The sequence below is a fragment of the Prionailurus viverrinus genome, chromosome C2 (assembly GCF_022837055.1).
Source record: "Prionailurus viverrinus isolate Anna chromosome C2, UM_Priviv_1.0, whole genome shotgun sequence".
NCBI lineage: Eukaryota > Metazoa > Chordata > Mammalia > Carnivora > Felidae > Prionailurus > Prionailurus viverrinus.
Genome location: NC_062569.1, coordinates 76,689,328 through 76,713,813, shown reverse-complemented (window position 1 = coordinate 76,713,813; position 24,486 = coordinate 76,689,328). Strand labels below are relative to the sequence as shown.

At 39.6% G+C, this 24,486-nt stretch overlaps 1 protein-coding gene across 2 annotated transcripts in view; it reads right to left on the bottom strand.

The window, feature by feature from the left end:
- Window positions 1-20,724, bottom strand: part of VPS8 (VPS8 subunit of CORVET complex) — a 249,925-nt gene extending 229,201 nt beyond the window's left edge. Inside the window, exons 1-5 of one of the 2 annotated variants that reach the window (XM_047875158.1) lie at window positions 20,625-20,692; window positions 16,385-16,470; window positions 10,348-10,601; window positions 9,458-9,526; window positions 2,194-2,324 (exon numbers count right to left, since the gene is read on the bottom strand). In XM_047875158.1, the coding sequence (XP_047731114.1) occupies window positions 2,194-2,324; window positions 9,458-9,526; window positions 10,348-10,500 (353 nt within the window). In that variant the 5' untranslated portion in view covers window positions 10,501-10,601; window positions 16,385-16,470; window positions 20,625-20,692. Of the gene's footprint in view, window positions 1-2,193; window positions 2,325-9,457; window positions 9,527-10,347; window positions 10,602-16,384; window positions 16,471-20,624 lie in introns of both variants that reach the window. The other variant, XM_047875159.1, reaches the window with a different exon arrangement.
- Between the last annotated feature and the right edge of the window lie 3,762 nt (window positions 20,725-24,486).

Here is a 24,486-nt window from a genome sequence, read left to right as displayed (position 1 = left end):
GTATTGTCAGGTGGTCAACAGTAGCCTAACCTGACGTCAGGCCTTCATCCTTTACCTCACTTCATCTCATCACAGAGGCATTTTATCATCTCAAGTCATTGTTAAGAAGAGGGAGTACAGTACAATAAAATATTTCAAGAGACCATGTTCACATAACTTTTATTACAGTATATTGTTATAATTGTTCTATTTTATTATTGATTGATTATATATTATCTCTTACTGTGCCTAATTTATAAATTAAACTTTATCGTAGGTATGTACAAAAAGAAACATAGTTTATATAGGATTCAGTGCTATCTGCAGTATTTACAGGAAGAAACATAATTTATATAGGATTCAGTACTATCTGCAGTTTTAAGCATCCACTGGAAGTCTTGGAATGTATTCTCAGCGGAAAAGGAAGACTACTGCATACGGAACTCTTACACCTCAACTGCAAAAAAAACCCAAACAACTGAAGTTAAACACAGGCAGAGGATCCGAACAGACATTTTTCTGAAGAAGACACACAGGTGGCCAAAAAGCATATGGAAAAATGTTCAGCATCACTAACCATCAGGGAAATGCAAACCAAAACCACAATGAGATACTGCCTACGGGGATGGCTATTATCAAAAAGACAAGAGATCACAAGTATTAGTGAGGATTTGAGAAAAGAGAATCCTTGTGTACTGGTGGCAGCCACTATGGAAAACAATATAGGGGTTACCCCCAAAATTAAACATAAAATTACCATATGATCCAGAAATTCCACTTCTGAGGATATATCAAAAAAAAAAAAATCACTATCTCAAAAAGATATCTCCACTGCTGTGTTCATTACACCATTATTCACAAGAGCCAAGATATGGAAATAATCTAAGTGTCCACCTTCAAACAAATGGATAAAGAGGTGAGACAGACAGACAGACACACACACACACACACACACACACACACATTATTCAGCCATGATAAAAAAAGGAAATCCTACCATTTGCAACAACATGGACGGACCTCAAGGGCCTTATGCCACATGAAATAAGTCATACAGGGAAAGACAAATACTATATGATCTCACTTACATGTGGAATTTTAAAAAGCCTACCTCATAGAGGCAGAATAGAACAGTAGCTGTCAGGAGCTGGGGAGTGAAGGAAAAGTGTAGATGTTGGTCAAAGGGTACAACCTTGTACTTGTAAGATAAGTTCTGGGGATGTAATGTACAGCATGATGTAACAGCATTATCTAACAATAATGTATTATATACTTGAAAATTACTAAAAGAGTAGATTTTAAATGTTCTTACCACAACAGAAATGGTAATTATCTGAGGTAATAAAGGTGTTAACTAACCCTATTGTGGTAATCATTTCACAATACATAGTATATCAAAGAATCACATTGTATATGTTACATTTAACCAATGTTATACATCAGTTATATCTCAATAAAGCTGGAAAAAAAAAAAACATTCATCTATTTGTAGGAGATAGTGATGAACAGGTAAATATATCCAGCAATGGTCCCTATCCAACAAGAGTTGACAACCTAAAGAAGACAACACTAATACAGGCAACATTTAAGAAAGGAAAAATACACATGACTTTATCAACATTAAAGTTACACATGAATTCAATAAAGTATTTACATTATGCTTCCTCCACTTCTCTTTCCTTTTCATGTGCTCTCCAAGAATTTGGAAGGTGAAAAGCAGCCAAAATGAAGTTATTTAGGGTTAGAAATCTTTTTCCCAAATCTTGAATCATTTTGTGATTCTCCTCTGAACCCATTCCAAAGGAATGAAGGAATGCTGGAGCTGACCTGAGAGTGGGAGGAAGGGGGCGGGGAGTGCAGAGAGCACAGGGTGACGAAATGAACCTAGCTCCATGTTTCCACCACAGACACAGTGCCAAGTTTGACCAATGCTTCCTCCGAAGCCTCTACTGCTTCCGGAAGTCCCTGCCTGTTATTATGGCTTCCTGCTGAGGGTGCAGAGGACAGTGGTCATGGCATGCACCTTTTCATTATTCTCTCCCCTCAGTAGTGCCAAAATCTTTAGGGTCTAATAAGCATATTATTTCCACCCAAGTGGGCCTTCCATTCCCTATGCAAAGGCTTCAGCAGACCATACCACACCAAAGAGAGATTTACATTTTAAATGATCAAATATTTCAACCATATGCCAGTGTGATTTACATGAATACCTACCTTTTTAAGTTGGTCCTGTCACCACTATCTGAACTTGCCACAGACGAAGTATCATAGGAGTGGGAATCAACAGTATCAATGTTTAACAATGTAGGGTCCTCCAGAACAAAAGACTCCTCTTCATCATCAGTCTAAATTGGAAGAATATGGATCAATAAACTCACAATTCCAAATACCCTGTAAGTCAGACAAGCATAAATGTGTTCTCTAAAATGCTCACATGCTTATTTCTGCTTTTCATCTCTTTTCCAAGCATTGTTATTGACTAGAGAAGCATAGAATATTAATTTCCAAATCTAGATAGATATCTGTCTCTACAAAGAGTTCGCTCCAAAAATTTCTTCCTTGTAGCAGGAAGCAGCAGAAGCAGTTATGCAAATTATTGTTAGCAGCAAAACACTTCTTAAAATTCAAACCCGTAAATAAGCTTTACTAGTTAACTAACAGCCAGTAGCTAATTAGAAGAAAACAAATACCACCTGATTACAAATAGTATCCCATGAGAAATAGGACAAACAAAAGAAAAGCATTCTGGGTTAGGAAAACCATAAGGGACCCTTAAAAACTGAGAATAAACTGAGGGTTGATGGAGGGGCGGGAGGGAGGGAAAACTAAGTGACAGGCATTGAGGAGGGCACCTGTTGGGATGAGCACGGGGTGTTGTATGGAAACCAATTTGACAATAAATTTCATATTAAAACAAAAAAAACAAAACAAAAAACAAAAAAAATAAAATAAAAAATAAAACTGTGGAAAAAAAAAAAAGAAAGAGCATCTGCAAACACAGTGATTTCATAAGGTGAATTTTACTCCTAGAAAAGGAAGAAGTCCCAAATGACTGGAATATTATGAGGAGTTAGAGTGATCCTAGAAAGATAGGCTAGGACCAAATTATAAAAAGCTTTATATTCCATGAGCCAAGTGACAGCAGGGCCTATATCCTCCTTGTCTACCACTATATCCCTACTGCCCAGTACAATGCCTGGCATATAATTACTACTCATTCATTTACTGAATTAGTGTACTGTATAGAGTAGTCAATAGGAAGTCAATAAACCGAGATGTTTAAGAAGTAGGCACACATGATGGGACCAACGTTTTATAAAAATAAATGGGGCAGCAGGAAGATGGATGAGTGTAGTCAGGGAAACTGAGACAAAGAAACTATTAAGAACCTGTAACAAGGTAGGGGCACCTGGGTGGCTCAGTTGGTTAAACATCTGACTTCAGCTGAGGTCATAATCTCGTGTCTTGTGGGTTCGAGCCCCACATCGGGCTCTGTGCTGACAGTTCAGTACCTGGAGCCTGCTTCGGATTCTGTATCTCCCTCTCTCTCTGCACCCCACCCCCACCCCCACGCACACGCACGCACTCTTTCTCTCTCTCTCAAAAATAAAAAATAATTTAAAAGGAACCAGTAACAAAGCTATTGCAGTGTCAAGGGAAAAGAAAGAGGAGGGCGCCTGGGTGGCTCAGTCCATTAAGCATCCAACTTCAGCTCAGGTCCTGATCTCAGGGCTGGTCAGTTCGAGCCCCACGTTGGGCTCTGGACTGACAGCTCAGAGCCTGGAGCCTGTTTCAGATTCTGTGGCTCCCTCTCTCTCTGCCTCTGCCCACTCATACTCTGTTTATCTCTCAAAAATAAATAATAAACATTAAAAAAATGTTTTTAAAGGTGGGGAGTGGAGCTTAAGAACTCGTCAGAAGAGGTCAAGAGAAGGAATAATGAAAGAGACATTACTGAGAAAACCCAAAGTCCCTGGCTACCATTTTTTTTTTAACGTTTATTTATTTTTGAGAGAGTACACATGCAGAGGAGGGTCAGAGAGAGGGGAAGACGCAGAATCTGAAACAGGCTCCAGGCTCTGAGCTGTCAGCACAGAGCCCAATGCAGGGCTTGAACTCATGAACCGTGAGATCATGACCTGAGCCAAAGCTGGATGCTTAACGGACTGAGCCACCCAGGTGCCCCCCCTCCCCACTACTATTTAATGGCAGGGCATGGGAGGTGGGGATGTCAGGGAGAAATCAAAGAGGATTCCAAGGTTTCTAGCTTGAACAACTAGGCAAAAGGTAATACTTATGAGATAAAAAGCAGAATAGCAGATAAAGCAGAATGAGGAGTTCAGCTTTGAACAGGTTGATTCTGAGCAACAGACATTAAAGAAAAATGTTCTGATCATACTCCTCTTTCAGCTGGACTATGTTCTGCCTTACCATTTCCATTAAAACTCATTATCTCCACTTTCTCCACCATTGCTAGCCACTACTACCTTTGCTGAAGTTACCAGCCAAATTCACAGGCCTATTTTCAGGTAACGTGCCCTTGTCCCCTTGGCATCATTTAACACTACAACCATTCCCTCCCTACTTCTTGGAACTTTCTCTTCCCTTGGCTTCCAGTGCATCCCTTTTCTGCTACTCCTCCCAACTTACGAGGCCTCTTCTACCAGTCATGTTCTCTATTTTCTACTCAGCCAAACCTTTAAATCATGCTATTCCCTGGGATTATATTCTTAGCTCTCTTCCTACCTCACATACTTTCTATATGAGCAAGCTAATCCATATTTATAGCTTGAAGTACTATGTCATGCTAATGACTCCAAAATCTGCATCTTCAGTATCAACATTTCTCTTGAGGTTCAGGCCCATATTGCCAACTGCTTTTCATATATCTACACACATACACACACACCTGCTAAGAACAAGATTAGAACCACAAGGAGAGATGGTCTCTTGAGAGCCGGACAGAGGTGGGACAACTGCCTTAGGAAAGGAAAGGGAAGAACTCAAAAATTAGAACTGCAGCACCAAGAAGCAAGAGGGCTAATCAGAATCTTACCTGATTTTCTTAAGCACCCTGAGGATGTAATTAAAGAAAACAGATCCATTAAATGAAGCCAGGGCTGAGGACTTACAAAACACATGAAAGAAAAAATGAAAGAAGAGAACTGAGCTTATCAATAAGGCTGAATTTAAAACTACTAACTACACAGCAGATATTAATTTTCCCACACTGATGCATAAAATCTACATAATCCTTTCAAATTTCATTGTGTGTCTGTGTGTCTGTATGTGTAAACTAATAAAGTGATTCTAAAATTTACATGATGCAGAAGACCAAGAATAAGCAAGGCAACCTTGAAGAACAACACCAAAGATTTGAAACTACTAGTTATCAAGACCTATCATAACAAACATTAGAATGTGGTATTAGGGCAAGTATAGAAAGACCAATGGAATCAGACCCACACAAAAATGATCACCTGATTTAAAACAAAAGTGACACCACAGAAAAGAATATTTTTTTTCAGTAAATGGTGCTGGCTCATACCTCACACCATCACACACAAAAAATTCCACATGAATCACAGACCAAAGTTTAAAAGGTAGAACAATAAAGATATTAAAACAAGATAGTATCATCATGACCTCAGAATTTTCAAAATTTTCTCAAAACAAGACACACAAAAACACTAACCATAACAGAAAACCAAAATAAGCTGAACTACATTAAGAACTTCTGCTCATCAAAAGAAACCATTAAAAGAGTGAAAAAGTAACCCACAGAATGGAAGAAGATATTTGTAATACATATACCTAATAAAGGACCTATATACATCACATGTAAAGAACTCCTACAGGGTGCCTGGGTGGCTCAGTCGTTTAAGCATCTGACTCTTGGTTTCAGCTCAGATCATGAGTTTACGGTTTCAAGAGTTCGAGCCCCACATCAGGCTCTGCATTGGCAGGGTAGAGCCTGCTTGGGATTCTCTCTCTTTCCTTCGCTCTCTTCCCCTCCCCTGCTCATGCTGCCTGTCTCTCTCAACATAAACTTTAAAAAAATTTTTTAAAAGAACTCCTGTAAGCTTAAAAAAAAAAAAAGTGAGCAAAAGACATGAAAAGGCAATTCACAAAAGAGATATCCAAAAGCCCAAAACCTATGTCAAAATACCCAATTTCATCAGTCTTCAAAGAGAGAAATTCAGATTAAAACAATGATGTGATACCACTGTACATGGATACAGTGAAAAAGAGAAAATTCAAAAGTTGATGAGGTTACGGTATTCAGCACTCTCATATACTGCTGCTGGAAGTATGTATTATTCCAACCACTCTAAAAAAACCTAAGGCGGGGCACTCAGCTCAGTGGGCTGAGTGTCCGATTTCGGCTCCGGTCATGACCTCACAGTTTGTTAGTTAGAGGCCCACATTGGGCTCGCTGCTGTCAGCACAGAGGCCACTTCAGATCCTCTGTCTCTCTCTCTCTCTGCCCTTCCCCCACTTGCACTCTCTCTCTCTCTCTCTCTCTCAAAAAGAAATAAACATAAAAACAATACCTGGGGCAATATCTACTAAAGCTGAACATACCTGTATCTGACGACCTAGAAATTCTATTCCTAAGCATATAACAGAAATGTGTGTGTATATATATGTGTGTATAAAATTTTTTTTTTTTTAGCGTTTATTTATTTTTGAGACAGAGAGAGACAAAGCATGAATGGGGGAGGGCCATAGAGAGGGAGACACAGAATCTGAAACGGGCTCCAGGCTCTGAGCTGTCAGCACAGAGCCTGACGCGGGGCTTGAACTCACGGACCGCGAGATCATGACCTGGGCCGAAGTCTGCCGCTCAACCGACTGAGCCACCCAGGCGCCCCTATATATGTGTATAAATATACCTAAAGACATGAATAAGAATATTCACAGCAACTTTTCATAGTAGCCAGAAATTAGATATTATACAAATGCCCATCAAAAGTAGAATGAACAATGGTATACACATAATATAAAGAGTTTTATGTATGGGAATGAATAATTACATACAAAAATATGAGTGAATCTAATAAAATATGGAGGAAAACAGATCAGACACACAAAAGCACATACTGTATAATTCCATTTATATGAAGTTTAAAGCAGGCAAGCTGATCAATGCTAGAAGTTAGAACTGTGATTATCCTCGGCTTAGGTACTCAAGGGGCACAAGAAGAGGTTCTGGGGTGTTAGTGATGTTTTATTTCTTCATCTGGATTCTAGCTGCACAGAGTATTCAATTTGTGAAAATTCACCAAACTATACACTTACAATTTGTGCACTTTTTCTATATATATGTTACACTTCAATAAAAAGTTCAAAATCAATTTCTGGCTGCACTGTAGTAATGAAGTGAAGCAGGAATTTCCCAGACTGGAAGACTAGGAAGGATGAAGAGACTTGGTCCTGATTAGGCCAAAAAATAGGTTTAACGGAAGAAAAAGGTGGGGAGGTGGGGAGGTGGGCAGGCGGCTATGGTGAAAGAATGGAATTTCACAATTAAAAACCTCAGAGGGAGCACAGTTTCAAATAATGACAAGGCCTAGTAACATTATTTCATACCCTAAATTCTGAGATTTAGGATATCTCAATAATCTCTAACTTTCCATCCTATAACATATCTTGGATGCCCATTTCTTCCCAGCTTCTCTTCAGGTTGACATTAATGAACATTACTGAATATGTACACCCACATATCACATATCCTGGAGCAAGTGCTTACTTATACTTTGCATTTTTGCCCTTTCCATTTTGTCCTTTTCTAAAATCATTTTAATACTTTCTCCCCCTGTAGTCTTCATAATGTTCTACAACTTAAATTTTATTTTTACTTTCACTTATCCACCTGCCTAGCTCCTTGGAAGTGTGAAGGCTAGCCAAATTGCAGTCCTATGTCTCTCCCAAAGTCAGAGACAGTCATACAACATTTTATAATCCTGGCATCTAACACTATGACCCAAATACCTGAGGCACCCAAATTACTACTGAGGATGATAACAGTATTATCTTCTCAGTACGCCACTAATGACTGTACTTACTGTTACTTATAGATAAGTAAATTGTGCAAAGATGGTTTTTCTTCATTATGAACCTGTTTCATTCATGAGCATTTTCTTCGCCATTTGTGCACAAATATGATTAAATATGGCTTTATACACAACGTTCTAATATTACTTTTATTTCACACTTAGTGAAATGAGGATGTGATTAAGATGTTAACAAAAATGACTAAGATTACGCTCTTCATCTCTAAATGAAAGATTTCCTATTAGAAAGCAATAAATATCACTCTAATTGGTTAATCTTTCATTTACCAAAGCCTTGTCAGAGTTTAAAATGTTTAAGTCTTAGCACAGATCATACATTTTTGAAGTTAAAATATATTCAAAGTAACAGCAATATCAAACTGATGCAAAAAATAGATATCAAAGTCATACAAGAAAAATAAAAGATACAATTCACAGAGAAAGTAGTTCACATCCTACAAAGTGTTGCCTATAACCCCAAAAGTATAGGTAAAAAAGTAACAAAAACCAAGACTCAACTTATTCAAAGCTATGGGATCAGTGGGCATTTCTTTGGGGGAACCTATGCACCGTTATCTTTTAGAAAACTATGGATCTGAAGTAGATTAACACACTTAAAAAATCTTTCTTGTATTAGAACCTAAAACCTCCGAGAGGAGTCTTAAGCAAGTTTTTAAAAGATCAAGAAGACAGAGTTAAAGAACTGTCAGCAGACACAAGGTACATAAAAACTCACATACTTCACCAACATGTTACTGCCACCAAGCTCCTTTATAAAGTCTTTATGATCCGCTAATTCAGAAAGTAACATCATTTCAAAACTCTGACAAACTTTTTAACAAAGATGGCACCCATAAGACAAACTGTGCAAGTTTTGTTTTCTTTACACAGAAGAGTGATGAGGTGCACTTCAAGGCTGCAGCTGCTCTCTACTATCAGAGGATGGGTTGAGTATCACTCATAGAGAGGACATTATCGAAACATTATACAAAGCTCCAGAGTGACACGAATTTAGTATTTTAGCTTGCTTCATAAAACATTTTTTCAAATCTACCAAGTATGAGGCATTGTACTTGGCACAGGCATGAAAAGACACGGCTTCTGCCCTTGAGAAGTTCATAATCTAGGTGAGCACTGTCCAACAGAACTTTCTGCAACAATGGAAATATTCTGTATCTGTTCTGTCCACCTTAGTAGCCACTAGCCACATGGGGCAACTGAGCACCTAAAATACACCTTGCACAACTGAGAGATTGAATTTTTCATTTTTATTGAACTATAATTAATTTAAATCTAAATTGCTCCATGTGACTAGTGGCTCCCATACTGGACAGTGCAGATCTAGATACATACACTATAATTAATCCAAAAGCATTAAAATCAATTCCATAAAATGACAATGATCATTAATACATACTTACCTCATTGAGTATGCTTTCCAGTGTTGGAGGCGTATCAACTTGAGGAATATCAAATTCCTTGTCATCAATCTAAATAGAGAAAAGAAACTAATGCTCATATAATGCTGCTCTCCTCTTAGAATTGTGGGAGTGCTTTAATTTATTAGAACCATTACCAATTAAAGAGATAAACATACCAACAAACTGATCACGCAGAGCACCAACCCAATAGTCCACGTTAATAAGGTCAAAAGACTACAGAATTGTTTCCTCTCCTATCCACATATTCAGTGGTTATTAAAAACAAATATGCAGTAACTGCAACATCCTGACAGCCCTTTCCAGAAAGCTTCTGTTCAAGGATTCAGGCATCTGCATTCTTAAATAGTATAAAACAGCATGTCTTACAACAAGCCCCAATTTTCTAAGTGTAAAAAGCAATATACAGAACAATGTACAACATCATAAGCAATATACAAAGGTCTGACATTGCATTTCTTAGTTATTTCATAAATTATGGTGAGAAATGATTAGGTCAAACAAATTGCCATTAAATATTCTCCTGGTCACAAAAACTTATTAATATCAAATCAATGGGAGGAAAGTCACTTCATAAGATTTCTAAACCTACCACTAGCTCTGTGACCTTGAGCATCTAGTTAACATAGTCAGCTGTACTTCAGTTTCTTCCTCTATGAAGTGGCTTATCAGAGTGTGTGAAGCTCGAATGAGAACATAGGTTAAAAGTGTTTCATAAATGGTAAATGTACACAAACGAAGACTGATATGATCTCATAAACCTGTTCATAGACTTCTACTAATTCATGTGAAAATGATAAAAAGTCTTTAGGTTCTAACTCTAACCAACGTTCTGGTTAAATAACATCATTTGACAAAAGTTGAATTTTTACCAGATCATTTTTGAACTCCAGTTCCTTGTCCAGATCTATGTAAGAAAATTTTGAAAGCGAAGCTTCAAGATTGAAAGACTTATTCAGTTCTTCTTCTGTAGTCTTGGCACAAAGGCTCTGTTCCACATTTTCATGGTCTGGTTCGTTTTCCATATTTACTTATAGTAATTGTAGTTCAGTCAATCCAAGCAAGTTTTTGTTTGTTTTGTTTCGATTTTTGGCCTTAGATCATGATGACCTGAATGATCTGATCTCTTTTTAAAAAGAAAAAAATATACATCATTTAGATTTCATCAATTGGACATTTCAAAGATGTACTTGGTTAGACTTGTGTGGAAATGGATTCTTCATTCAATCACCTGACTGTGAAGCAAAGAGAAATCAATCCTACGGTTTGAGGTATGATACTGGGGAAGAGCTTCTATGGAAGCACAGAGGAGACATATCTCACTACGGAGTCTGGGAAGGGGTCCACCACCCAAAGTCATTAAGTCTGGTGACAGTGATAGACTTGGGATAAGTTCAGCCACTAGACTTGGGACCAAACAGATTTATGTTTTAAGAGAATAAGGGTAAATTGGTGCCAAGAACTGCAATTAACCACCCCCCCCCCACTTTACACTCCTAAACCCCATAAAACTCCAGTTCCCCTGGAGAAAAGCATACACATCAGTTTTGTTGTTGGCATCCATCAACAGTTGGCTTAACCAACTGAGCCACCCAGGTACCCCAATAAATAAGCTTTTTAAAAAAATAAAATAGAGTTGAAAATTAGTTGCTGTTGTTTTTTTTTAATGCCTAAAATTCACTGACAATTTTATCCAACTAGGCTCATTGTTTTTTAGTACTGATGATGAATTTCACTTTGTTCCAAGTTTCATTTTTATCAGATTAAAAGAAACGAGTAACTACTATATGTAAGACATGTAGACTCATGAAGACAGATTTTTCAAGAGCTGAAACCAATTTTTCTTGCTAGTACATTTGGTATATTACCAAATACAGACTAATTTCTTTCACATGTTACAGAAGATAGACTAAAGCTCTGTTCTACAAACACATGATATCAAATACATTCCTAGAAGACATAAGTGAGGGCACTCTGTATCTGGCAACATTTGAAAGTAGCTTTCCAATCTCAGGTACTAAACATATTTCCCCTTTTGCAATGAGCCAAGGGCAGAAGCAATATTAACAATAATATGACTTTCTTCGAAGAGTACTGAATTGACTCATGACAAATTCCTTGTTAATAAGGTTCTCTCGTATTTGCTCCACTTAGGAAAAATGATTACAATTAGTCAAGGAATGTTCGCAAACATGCACAATCTAATACACATTCAGTGATTCCTGAGGACAGTTATTAAGTTTTATCCTTACACATTAAAAAAAAGAATGGAAAAGACAATAGCCCCCCCCCCAAAAAAAAACACTTTGATTTAAATGATTTAATAACCTAAAATATTTCACTCTTCACATTCGTCTTTCTAAAACAACTCACAAAGGAAAACAATTTTTTTTCTGGCTCTTTTTTTATATCTCCTATCTGGTATTAGTTAAGAGGTTCTCAGGGCAGCTCAGCATCTATGAACACCAATACCACATTCAAGAAGTTTCAAGTAATCAAGCATCCCCTAAACAAAGAGTACCATCTTGCCATGCTACCCTACTCCACTTTCAACCTTCACTTCACCAAGTTCCTATTATTGTGATATGCTGGCAAAGTGGAAAGAACATAAGCCAAACAGTCCATTAAAATCAGGTTTGGCTTTGGGCTTTACCAGCTCCAATCTGTGACCCTGGCTAATTTGTCTACCCTTTCTGAGCCACTCTATTTCTTTTTTTTTTTTTTTTTTAATTTTTTTTTTCAATGTTTATTTATTTTGGGACAGAGAGAGACAGAGCATGAACGGGGGAGGGGCAGAGAGAGAGGGAGACACAGAATCGGAAGCAGGCTCCAGGCTCTGAGCCATCAGCCCAGAGCCCGACGCGAGGCTCGAACTCACGGACCGCGAGATCGTGACCTGGCTGAAGTCGGACGCTTAACCGACTGCGCCACCCAGGCGCCCCTGAGCCACTCTATTTCTATATCTTGGAATATGAAATATCGTGGCCATATATGTTTTTGCCCATAACAGCACCTCTTGTTGGAGGAAGGGCTCCTTCAAACCATGTGGTTCTTGTGGAGGCTGCCAATCAAAACTCCCCTAGTAACAGAGACTGCATAATGCAGCCAGAGTGCTTCAGGGGGATTCATTAAAATGGAACCAGTGAGGAAAAGCTGCTTCCACTGTGTTCTAAACAATGAATAGTAAGGCTGAGCAGCACCCCCACCCTACACCCCACCCTGTTCTGCAGAAAAGGAGATCATTTATTCAATACATATCAACTAAACACATACTATAAATGCCACTGGAGATCCACCACTATGGACTCAATTTACATCCTAGAAACAGATTCTCTAACAATAATAAAATCAACCTACAAAAAGAACCAGAGAAGATGAGGAAGGGGTGTCCTGATACCACTCAGGCCCCCTTATTCCAGTCTTGTATGATGTTCGCTCTAGCCACAGTCTTCTGGTGGTTTGGCTCTATAAGCCAGCATACTCTCCCAACTCTTTTTTTTTTTTTTTAACTTACAATGGAGAGTCCTGACTTTTAGGAATGCAGCTACCTATTTTGCAGAGCTACTGTGAGGAATATATTAGATTATGACTATAAAGCATTTAGAATAATGCCTGGACACAGAATAGGTTTTCAAGAAATACTAGCTATTATCATTTAAAATTTCCTCAAGATTTCCAAATTCTTCCAGAGCTAAACATCCTGAAACAATATCCAGTACTTCTGTAACAGTCTGGCCAGTGTTAAGCTTATCATAAGGATACCTCACTGGAAGAGTACACTTACTTCTGCTCTCAGAAGTTTCTTTATGAGCTTAATGTTAAGGGTTTTATCTAAGACTAGTACAGCCCCCAGTAAAGCATCAGAGACCCTTCAGGAAAAACGTTTAATTATTATAATAATTGTCATATACTACTAATTCATTCTACAATTGTGCTTTTAGGGGTGTCTAGGTGGCTCAGTTGGTTGAGTATCCGACTCGTGATTTCAGCTCAGGTCATGATCTCAGAGTCCTAGGATTAAGCCCCACATCAGGCTCTGTGTAGAGTGTAGAGCCTGCTTGGGATTCTCTCTCTCTCCCTCTGCCCCTCTCCCCAGCTCACACTCACTTGCAGGCTCTCTCTCTCTCTCTCTCTCTCAAATAAATAAATAAATAAATAAATAAATCTGTGCTTTTACATCAACTTCCTCTTTTATCAGTTACCAGCAATTACACTTTTTTTTTTAATTTTTTTTTCAACGTTTATTTATTTTTGGGACAGAGAGAGACAGAGCATGAACGGGGGAGGGGCAGAGAGAGAGGGAGACACAGAATCGGAACCAGGCTCCAGGCTCTGAGCCATCAGCCCAGAGCCTGATGCGGGGCTCGAACTCACGGACCGTGAGATCGTGACCTGGCTGAAGTCGGACGCTTAACCGACTGCGCCACCCAGGCGCCCCCAGCAATTACACTTTTATGTTAGTGAGCAAATTTATGCAACCCAAATAGACCTAGGAAACAAAAGGTCACCATGCTCAGATTTTCTTTAAAAAAGGAGTCCAATTTTTTAGAAATTGAGCTGTGCTTGAATCTACCTGCGGTAAGTAAAATACCCAGTGATGTCTGTCCTGATCTCCAGAACCTATGACTCTGTTACCTTAAATGGCCAAAGGAACTTCACAGAGGTGATAAAATGAAGATCTTGACTTGGGGAGATTATCCAGGATGAGCCATGTTGGCTCAATGAGGGTCTTAAAAAGTGGAAGAGGGAGACAGAAGAGTGTGTCAGAGAAAGAGATAAGACAATAAAAGCAGGGTCACAGAGACGTTGTGTTGCAGGCTTTGAAGGAGGAGGGAGGATGCCAGCAGTCAAAGAATTTAGGCAGTCTCTAGAAGCTGCAGAAGGCAGAAATGGATTCTCTCCCAGAGCCTCTAGAAGGACCCCAGCCCTGCACAGCTTGATCTTGGCCTAGTAAGAGCAGTGCTGCTCTCGTGAACTAAAGAACTGTAAAATGATAAATCTGTGTTTTAAGCTACATTTGGGGTAATTTGTTACAGCAGGAATAAGAAATGAATACACTATCCGGGTGCCTGGGTGGCTCAGTTGGATACGCAGCTGACTTCGGTTCAGGTCATGATCTCACAGTTTATGGGTTCAAGCCCTGCATCAGGCTCTGTGCTGACAGTTCAGAGCCTGGAGCCTGCTTCCCATTCTGTATCTCCCTCTCTCTCTGCTCTTCCCCCACTCCTGCTCTGTCTCTCTCTCTCAAAATTAAATAAACATTTAAAAATTAAAAAAAAGAGGGGCACCTGGGTGGCTCAATCGGTTAAGCATCCCACTTCGGCTCAGGTCATGATCTCACAGTTCATGGGTTCGAACCCCGCGTCGGGTTCTGTGCTGACAGCTCAGAGCCTGGAGCCTGTTTCAGATTATGTGTCTCCCTCTCTCTCTGCCCCTCCCCTGTTCACACTCTGTCTCTGTCTCAAGAATAAATAAACACTAAAAAAAAAAATTTTTTTTTTAATAAAAAGAAAAAAAAGAAAGAAAGAAATGAATATACTATCAAACTTCAACTATTTTGTTTCTGGTCACATTGCCAATATTCTGAAATACTAATCCCTCCCTCATGAGTTTGTGTCCCCAAATATTTATTGAGCAAGCTCTTCATTCCAATATGCAGACCAATGATGAAATGCTTAATATATGACGCTTCCTATTACACATGATGCAGACACTGCCTACAGATATCACTTAAGTGATATTCCAGTACTACTGATAATTTCCTTTCAAGACTAAATTCTACAACTAGCTTTCCACCCAACCATCCTGCAATCTAGTGTTTCTATAGCTCTTAAGGAGATGCCAAGTCAGACAGTACCTGCAGACAACACAATAGGTAAAATCAATTGTTTCTTAGTCTCTCCCAGAATGAAGTCACATTACTCTGACAGGAAATATCATAAAATCATGATTACCCAGTATGCTGTCATCTTCTGAGTCCTGATAAACTAACATTTTAATAGTTCTGATTTAAGATTATCTGACATCTTGACAGTTCTCAAGGCTATTCCCTCTTAACTAATAAGGTTATTCCCTACCAAGTAATAATAGATTCAAGGATCATTTAAAAATAAATATATGTATCATATAAACAGCAATGACCCCATTTCAACCCTGGTTAACTGAATAAGAACTCTAGAATGTAACCTATATTAGGCAGGGTGACTATGAAACTCTTTGACCAGTTTTTTTTTTGTTGTCACGGTTTTGTTTTCACCTCGGCAGACCTTCCCAACTGTTTTCAAATTCCAGGATCCTATTTAATTCACTGACATTCCTTTCCTCCTAAAAGTGTCATATGAGACACTTTTCACATTATGATGAAATCGAATCAAGTTCTGTTTTCTTTTTATAACTTACTGTAGCCCCAGAAAGGTATCACGAAATCATGGTATGGAAACAATTTTACATTCCAACTTTGTTTCCAGCTTTCCCAATCTAAGTATTTCTCTTCTTTCATGGCTTTGTTTTGCTTTGTCTTCTTGTGGTTTGTTTGTGAAGAAAAATACAATAGAGGATTAACTTCTATTTGTTTTCTGTGCTCTTTCTCTAGTAAATGGACTCATTCTGAACAGCTCCCCAATGCCTACCGTATGAAATTCCAAAATCTAAGCCTAGGATTCCAGATATCACATGAGCTGACCCTACCTTCCTTTACAACAAAAGGTAACCTGTAGTCAGAGTCCTTCAAGAAGAGCTTCCCCTTTCCCTCCATGTCTGCTCGTGCTAGTTCACCTGCCCTTTCCTTTTCCTCTCCATTTATCTAAGTTCCTTCTTTCCTCCCTTCCCTAAGCATCCTCTGAATCCAGAATCCATGTCTTCTTTACAACAGTGCCTTGGCGCTTTCCTCATATTGATTCATTAACTTACCATGTGACTATGTCTTTTGTCCCCAACAGAAGTGAAGCCAGGCTTCTTTGTATACTCCACATCAGTAGGCTCACGGAGTTACATAGCTATATAGACATTCAATAAATATTTGCTGATTAACACAAGAATTGGAAGACAGGACTAACTAACCTGTGTTGCAAATTAAATGTATCAGTTTTATTACCTATAATTGTTATTTGACTCACAGCCTATAGGAATCTGTGCCATAGTAAGCCAAGTTATAATTGAGCTCTACCTTTCTGTAATCAGGCTTGTCAACTACTGTTGATCATATTCATCCCTCAGATATCAGCTAAAACGTTGCTTCCTCAAAAAGACTTTTTTTGTCCTGCTCAACTAAACCAGGTTCCCTGTTAATATGCACCTATAACATTGTTCTCCTCTTTCACTAAACTTGTCACATTGCAATCTTTGTTTCAGTGTCTGAACCGTGATTCCCTTCCCTCAGGAAGGAAAGGAATGCAGGTTCCAGGAGAGCAAAGACCAGATCTACCTTGTTCACCAATGTATTCCCAATGCTAATCAACCCATCAATCCTTCCCCCCTCTCCTCAATCCCTACCCAACACCCCCCCCCCCCCCCCCCCCCCCGCCAATAAGCAGCCAAGCAACACTGCATCACTGGCTTCTAGTGCCCCAAATAGCAGTTCTGGTCATTCAAAATAAGATATGGTTAGTCATTCTACCCCCAAAGCCTCCCACCTTGCAAGTGCCATTCTTTGCATCTAGGTGAGATTTTTAAAAATCCGTAACACTGCTTTTTAAAAAATGATCATTTAGTTCATGTATGACATGACACAAACTCCACAATTTCATGTGTTTTGTGTTCTTTTACATTAACTCAGACTACAAAACCAAGATGAAAACAATGGAGATGCATCCTATGTCCATTCTGTTTACAGGAATTCAACTATTATCTTCAGCAAAGAGAAAGAAAAAAAAATGATTCACAAATACATGGGGACTCTGCACACCATTCCACCCAATACTATACACTTCAGGGTGAGCACGCGACAGGAGATGGATATCTGCTGCCCTTTTGGTCTCAGTTCTTGAATGCCTTGTACATAAGTGATCCATTTCATCTGTGCCCAAAATAACAAATAGCATGCTGTTCCAACATGGAGGAAAAACTGGCTGCGTTGCACTTCCTGAGAGACAGGTCTCCAACCTGGGAGACTCCCTCCCAGGTATTTTTCAGGAGTACTCAAGTTTCACCTTACTCATGGACTTCAGAAACAGACCCTCTGTTAGACACAATGCTACTATACACTCAGATGAGATGCATATTTGGCTCGAGTTTCTTTCCAAGAATAGGCACATTTAAGCCCACAATGCTCAGAGCAGCCACTATGAAAAAGCCCAAACCTGTTTCCCTTTCTCTTCTCTTGGTTAAATGTCTAAATGAGAAGAGTGGTTATTTAAAACTTAGGAAATACATATAGAACAACAAATGTTAAAAAAAAAAGTGAGGGGGGCACCTGGGTGGCTCAGTCGGTTAAGCGTCCGGCTTCGGCTCAGGTCATGATCTTACAGTTTGTGAGTTCGAGCCCCACATAAGGTTCTGTGCTAACAATTCGGAGCCTGGAGCCTGCTTCAGATTCTGTGTCTCCCTCTCTCTCTGCCCCTCCCCTGCTCACGCTCTGTCTGAGCATGGTGCTAAGTTACTGCTATGAACCATCAGGCACAACCTTCAAGGTGCCACATTCTAAAAAAGAAAAAACTGGAGCGCCTGGGTGGCTCAGTCGGTTAAGCATCTGACTTCTGCTCAGGTCATGATCTCACGGTCTGTGAGTTCGAGCCCCACGTCGGGCTCTGTGCTGACAGCTCAGAGCCTGGAGACTGTTTCAGATTCTGTGTCTCCCTCTCTCTCTGACCCTCCTCCGTTCATGCTCTGTCTCTCTCTGTCTCAAAAATAAATAAACATTAAAAAAAAAATGAAAAGCTTTAAAAATAAATAAATAAGAAAAAACTAATCCCTATCATAATATACAAAATAATGGTAAGATCCATGTCTACAAACATCTATATTATGCATAAACCCTAATATTATTCATCAATTTTGTATCAATGTGTACAGAGGTGATAAGTGAAATGAGACAGGAAAAAAAATCACTTCTTTCCAGCTTCCAGTAGGCCCTTAGTATTATAAGAATTACTCTTCAAAGACCCACCCCACCCTTAGAGAACTTCTCCTAAGAAGTACATGGGCTTTGTGTAGACTGAAATATATTCCCCTTTCTTCTTTCCTAAATTGGTACGAGTGAATTCTTTTCAGTTAAATGCACAGAAGATAGGATTCCATTTCGTTGTAGGCTGAGTAGATGGTAGCCTTCCCTCCCACTCATCTTAATTAGCTCCCAATTAATTGTCATCTCAATTTCTCTTGGTTAGGGGGTCGAGAAGGATGTGGAATCACAAGAGATTTTTTTTTTTTAAGAGCAAAAGGAAACTTCTTACTGAACCACAGAAGAAAAACAAATTTGATTATGGTTAAAACATCCCTTCAACATCTTTCCTTTGGAAAACTGCTCGTCCTACACTCCAACCTAGCCGGAAGAGTAGGACATGACATTCTGGTATCCGTTCAGCCAATCACTATCCTTCCCTGGAATCTGTAAATACTGAAGGTAGGAGTTTTCTCTTTGTTCTGGGAAGATGTTAACACAGGGGCTGTTACACAGAAATGAAGATAATTCAAACATTAATTCAAGATTCAATTAAGACTCGAACAGTTCGAGTCTATATCTATATATAGATTACACCTGACGCTGTGAATCAAGACACTATCTAACCGCTGTGAAAAGTAGAAACAGATGGAAAGTTAAACATACTTCCTTAAGTTGAAAACGCCTTACTTTTAATTCACCTACATAACTGACATTTGGTATCACAATGGTTGACATCTCTATAAAAGAGTGACAAACGGCTATAAAGTGCCGAGAAGCTTCAATATTCCGAAGACAAAAAACATCCATCTGCTGATGCTGGTCCAGGTGCAAAGAAAATATATAAAGGATAATCAACATACTATTATCTTAGCGCTCTAGAAAGAATTTTTTCACATGTCTCTTTAACGTATGAAGCTCAATAGTTCAACCAGAATTTCCCTGGTTCTATGGAACAGACCACCTGTTGACAGAGGATTCGGTATCCATTTACTCTCTCCTTAAAGTTAACCATAAGCAAACCCATGTCTTCCACAAACATGTAGATTCTCCATCCCCATTTGTATTAGACTTCAAACACACACACACCTGACATGTAATTAACTACCTCTCAATCACAGACATCTGAAGGAGAGGTGGTGCCACAAGTCAACCTCCATGATTGTTTTGCTTGTGTTTTCTTTTTATGGGGGGGGGGGGGGGAGGGAAGAGTGTGGTAGACGGTGGGCATGCAGAGGACACAAGCCTTCCTGTCCATTTCTAGCATGAGTCTAATATTAGGAGGTTATGGAAGAGGCATGCCTAGTTGAAGAAGGTTCCCAGCTCTTCCTGACAGCCCATGGCCATGGAACCTCCCTAGCTGACCCTACTTCATCACACCCTACCCTCCCTTTGAAGCACACCCAAACACTTGAGGCAGCTCTGTTTCCCTCTTTCCCCAGATACCACACTTGGGAGAACACAACAGGACACAGGAGTGGCCTCAAACTTTACAGACCCACCTGTCCTCCTGCTGCCCTCACTCGGGAGCACACTTGCAGGCAGAGACAACTGGAACCAGCCTCACAGGGTGCACATCAATCCTAAGAGGTGGACACCTCATCTAAGCCCTGGCCCCACACTTGGGGAGCACACTTGTCCCAACCTTCAAGAGACAAAGTAGCCTACACCTGTACCAGGGGCCTGAAAGGCGGATTGCACATCTGTTTCATTCGGGGGAGGGTGATCACCCGCCGCCTAGTCTCACAATCAGGAGAAGCGGGTGCACCTGTCCCTCGGCCTCACCTTTGTTAGGAACAAGTGTAAACCGCCTAAGCCAATTCCAGGCCAAACGCCGGACACGCCTCTCCGCCCCAGTGTCAACCCTGCCGAGCTCGTGGGCCCCAGTCCAGTTAGTCAGCCTGGGGCTGCTCCGTCAGTCACTCCAGGGCCGCGCCACCGCGCGGGGGAAAGGGCCGAGGCTCAGAAACCCGGCGCGTTCTCCTCCCGCCAGGGGGACAGCCCCTCACTGCAGTCCCCACCCCGCTGGCCCGCTCCCAGGAGATTCTTTACCTGCGCTCGCGGCCATTCCAGCCCAGGACCCGCGGCCCACGTGACCCCGCCCCCTGGCTCCAGCCTCACGCATGCGCAGTCTACACCACTGATGGCCACGCTTCCGCTTTCTTCCCCGCACTCTTGTCACTCCTGGGCGGTCCGCCCCCCTACACCACGCCCCCATTTAAAGGGCCAGAGATTCAATGTCTCACACCAGGGACTTAATGGGTAATTAACATCTTGCGGAACAGGAGAGTGGAAACGTCAGTGAAGCGCAGACCGGTACATACAAGTCTTTGAAATGGGAATACAAACGCCTCCAGCCCTATGTCAATGAATTCATCTGGCCTTTAAGAAAGAGACCCTACCTCAGCCAGGCAAGAAAGGTAGTTGATTTCCAGACTTTTGGAATTTGTAACCAGTAAATTTTTACTTAATCTTTTTAAAGACGCACAAAGAATCGCCAGCTTTTTATTTTGCCAAGTAAGGACAATAAATATACACTAAAAAACAACTATTATTTTCTAACTTATGGTCAACATTGATCCACAAAAAATACATCTTAACACCAAACGTATAGGAGAGACACTCTCAAATAAAGGAGATATCTTTTAAATGGATAAAAATGTATGTTTATTTCTCTTATTCCTCCTGGAGAAAGATGAAAGCTTTCAGGACAGACTGGATTTTAGAGCCACCACTGTAGATAACCCTAGCCCCAAAGCACAGATCTTATGCTTACTGGGGCCTATAGTAAAGAAAATGGAAGGAGGAAGAACAGAAGATGCTCCTAGAAGGAGATTTCGAAAATATTCAGTTGGGAAGACATTATTGCACAGCAACTAGGCACACTACACTTCTGAGCCGCTGAAGGACTCAGAGGTGGGTAAGACACAGCCCTGCCCCCAGGGCTAAGAACTCCATATAGGGACCTAGCTACAATGCTAGTGCATTGTAATGCAAGTCAGGCTCTTTTAAGTGGTATAAGAAAGGTATGAGACCATCACTTTAGGACAGAGATGAAGAAAAATAACTATTTTCCTGAGGTGGGCCTCAGGAAGCTAAAAGGAGAAGTTGGAAGGGGGAACCAACTACGACTCAATGTCAATTACAGGAAGAATTGTCAATTACAGACCCCAACAGAAGAATATTCAACAGAGCGAATCATCCATTACAGGACCCAACAGGGAAAGATGTACATTGCATTTCCTCCGAGAAATCAACTACCCCTGGGACTCAGCCAATGAACAATCTGAATCCCTGCTTTCACCAATGGATTTTCCTTCAAAACAACCCCTCCCAACTTACTTCTTCTCCATTAAATAAGTTCCTTGGCTTTGGTGGACTTGCCTATAGTTCTGCCACAGCTTGCTTGTCTGGAAATGCAATTCTTGGTTATTCCCTAATAGACCCATTTTTGCTGGTAAAAACTTGTATTTTTCAGGTTAACACTATGCATTTATGCATGTATACACACACACACACACACACACACACTGTGTGTAAATCCTAGACAATAATCACCTTTAGCATGTGCAATACAACTTGGCATTTTATATTTTAGTCTATTTTTTTTAATGCTGGTTACTAAATTGATTTCATGACTCACTAATGCATAGCAACCCATAGCTTGAAAGTACAGCATGGAATATGTTAAAAGTACAACAGGATATAAGGCTGGAAAGACAAAGCCCAGATCCAAGGAGGACATTGAATGCCAAGCTGGGGGTGTCTGCTCTTCTGGTAAGAGGCCCTGGAGGTTCTTAAGCAGAGAACTGCTTAAAATGGCATGACTATAACTGTGCCTTAGAAGTCTGAAGACCTGCCTTCAGTTCTCAGTATCACATTTTTAGAGGAAAACTATTAAACAGGAGCCTGGCTAGAAGAGAGTCAGCAGGCTGGTGAGATCAGAAACTCTGTCTAACAGAGAACTGTTAAAAGTGTTGGGCAGAAAGGAAATTGGCAGAAGTGGGGGACTGGATTATGATACTGAGGGGTGGGGAAGGTTGTTCCCTGACCTTTCTGAATCTGTATAGCAGTTTGAGATGTATTCTGTGTAACTCTAGGGAGTAAATCTAGGACCCTTGCTGGATGTTATAGGGAAATGATTCCAAATCACAATAAGAATTCTTTTAGGGCAGTCTAAACTGACACAGTCTGTTTGCATTAATTAAATTAAAATATTGTAGGGCACGTGGGTGGCTCAGTCAGCTAAGCATCCACCTCTTGATTTCAGCTCAGATCATGATCTCTCAGTTCATGAGATCTCTCAGTTCATGAGTTCATGAGATTGTTGGGCTTTGCGCTAACAGCAGGGAGCCTGCTTGGGATTCTCTCCCTCTCTCTCTTCTCCTCCTCTGCTGATGCTCTCTCTCTCTTTCAAGATAAATAAATAAACTTTAAAAAATTAAAATATTATATGCTTATTATATAAAGCTTGGAAAATTCAGGAAATATGAAAAGTAAAGCAGAAATTATCCACATCCCAGGAAACAGCACTTTTGGCTTATTTTCTTTGAGTCTTTTTCTTTGCACATTTACAGTCTTTTACATAATAGAACTATATAAATATATAGTTCTGTGTACCGGGTTTTTTTTGTTTTTATTTGGTTTTTTGCTCAGTGTTGTATCTTGAGCACCATCCACTGTTATTAAAATTTGTCACAAATATTCTTTGTAATGGCTGCACAATTGTTGATAATATAGTTTATTTCTTAATTTTTTGACATTTAGGGGGTTAACTATTTTTTCACTGTTAACAAGAACGTTGACATGAATATCCTTATACAGAAATCTTTGCCCACATGTAAAAATTATTTCCTTAAGATAGAAACCCTATAAGTGAAATTACAGACTCGAAGACTTTGAAAGCTCTTCATTCTGTGAATACCTTCTGCCAAATTGCTTTCCAGAAAGGTCAGGCCAGTTTTCATTCTCACCAGAAGTACTCAAGGGTGCCCATCACACATACCCATCAGCATTTATTTTATCTTTTTAAAAAAGCTTTCCCAATTTGATAGAGGAAATGGCCTCGCATTTTAATTTGCATTGGATTACTAGCAAGATGGAATGTGTTTATAAATTTATCAACCCTTTATAGTTATTCTGGGAATGCAATTTCACTGCCTGTGTTTGGATTTGTGATTACCAAATAGTACTAAGTGAATTGTTGCAGACTTATGAGGAAAAAAAAAAAGAGAGAAGAACTTTAAAAATAAATAATGTGGTCACACCAAGTTATAGCTGGATTATATTGTGGTATATCGTATAAACAAAGGTTAGTAGAACTGAGTCATCAGAAAGTATGTGGTTAAATACGGCTGTGCTCTTGTGATCGGTAAAATATTCATGTGGTGAGGGGCAATTTGGGTTCAGCAAGATATCATTCCTTATGTTAAATCAACATTATAAATTTTAATTTTCTCATTTGGTAGTTTTGGTTTTTCGTTTTTTTAAGTAAGTTCAACATGTAGCTCTAACTCACAACCCTGAGATCAAGAGCCTCATGTGCTACCGACTGAGCCAGCCAGGCGTCCCTCTTTGTATTTAATTTATAAATTTGTTTTGGTTCTATAGATACATAAAATCTACAAAAATAAGGAGGCTTTTCCTTAGTTTTGTGTTTCCATAGGTATACATATACATATGTAGGCGACATGATAAAAAATAATTTAAGCTGACTTTAGAGATCTGGGAGAATCTTTTTCCCTTACAAGGAATCTGAACATCATTTAAGTTTGAGAAACATTGATTTAGCAGGTTTCTTTAAGTTTCATTCGTAATGATCTAAACATAGGCCCTGGAATTTTTTTTAAAGGGAACATTTTAGCACTGTATGTTCACTGCACTACAATTAAAATAAAATTTAAAAAAAGAAACC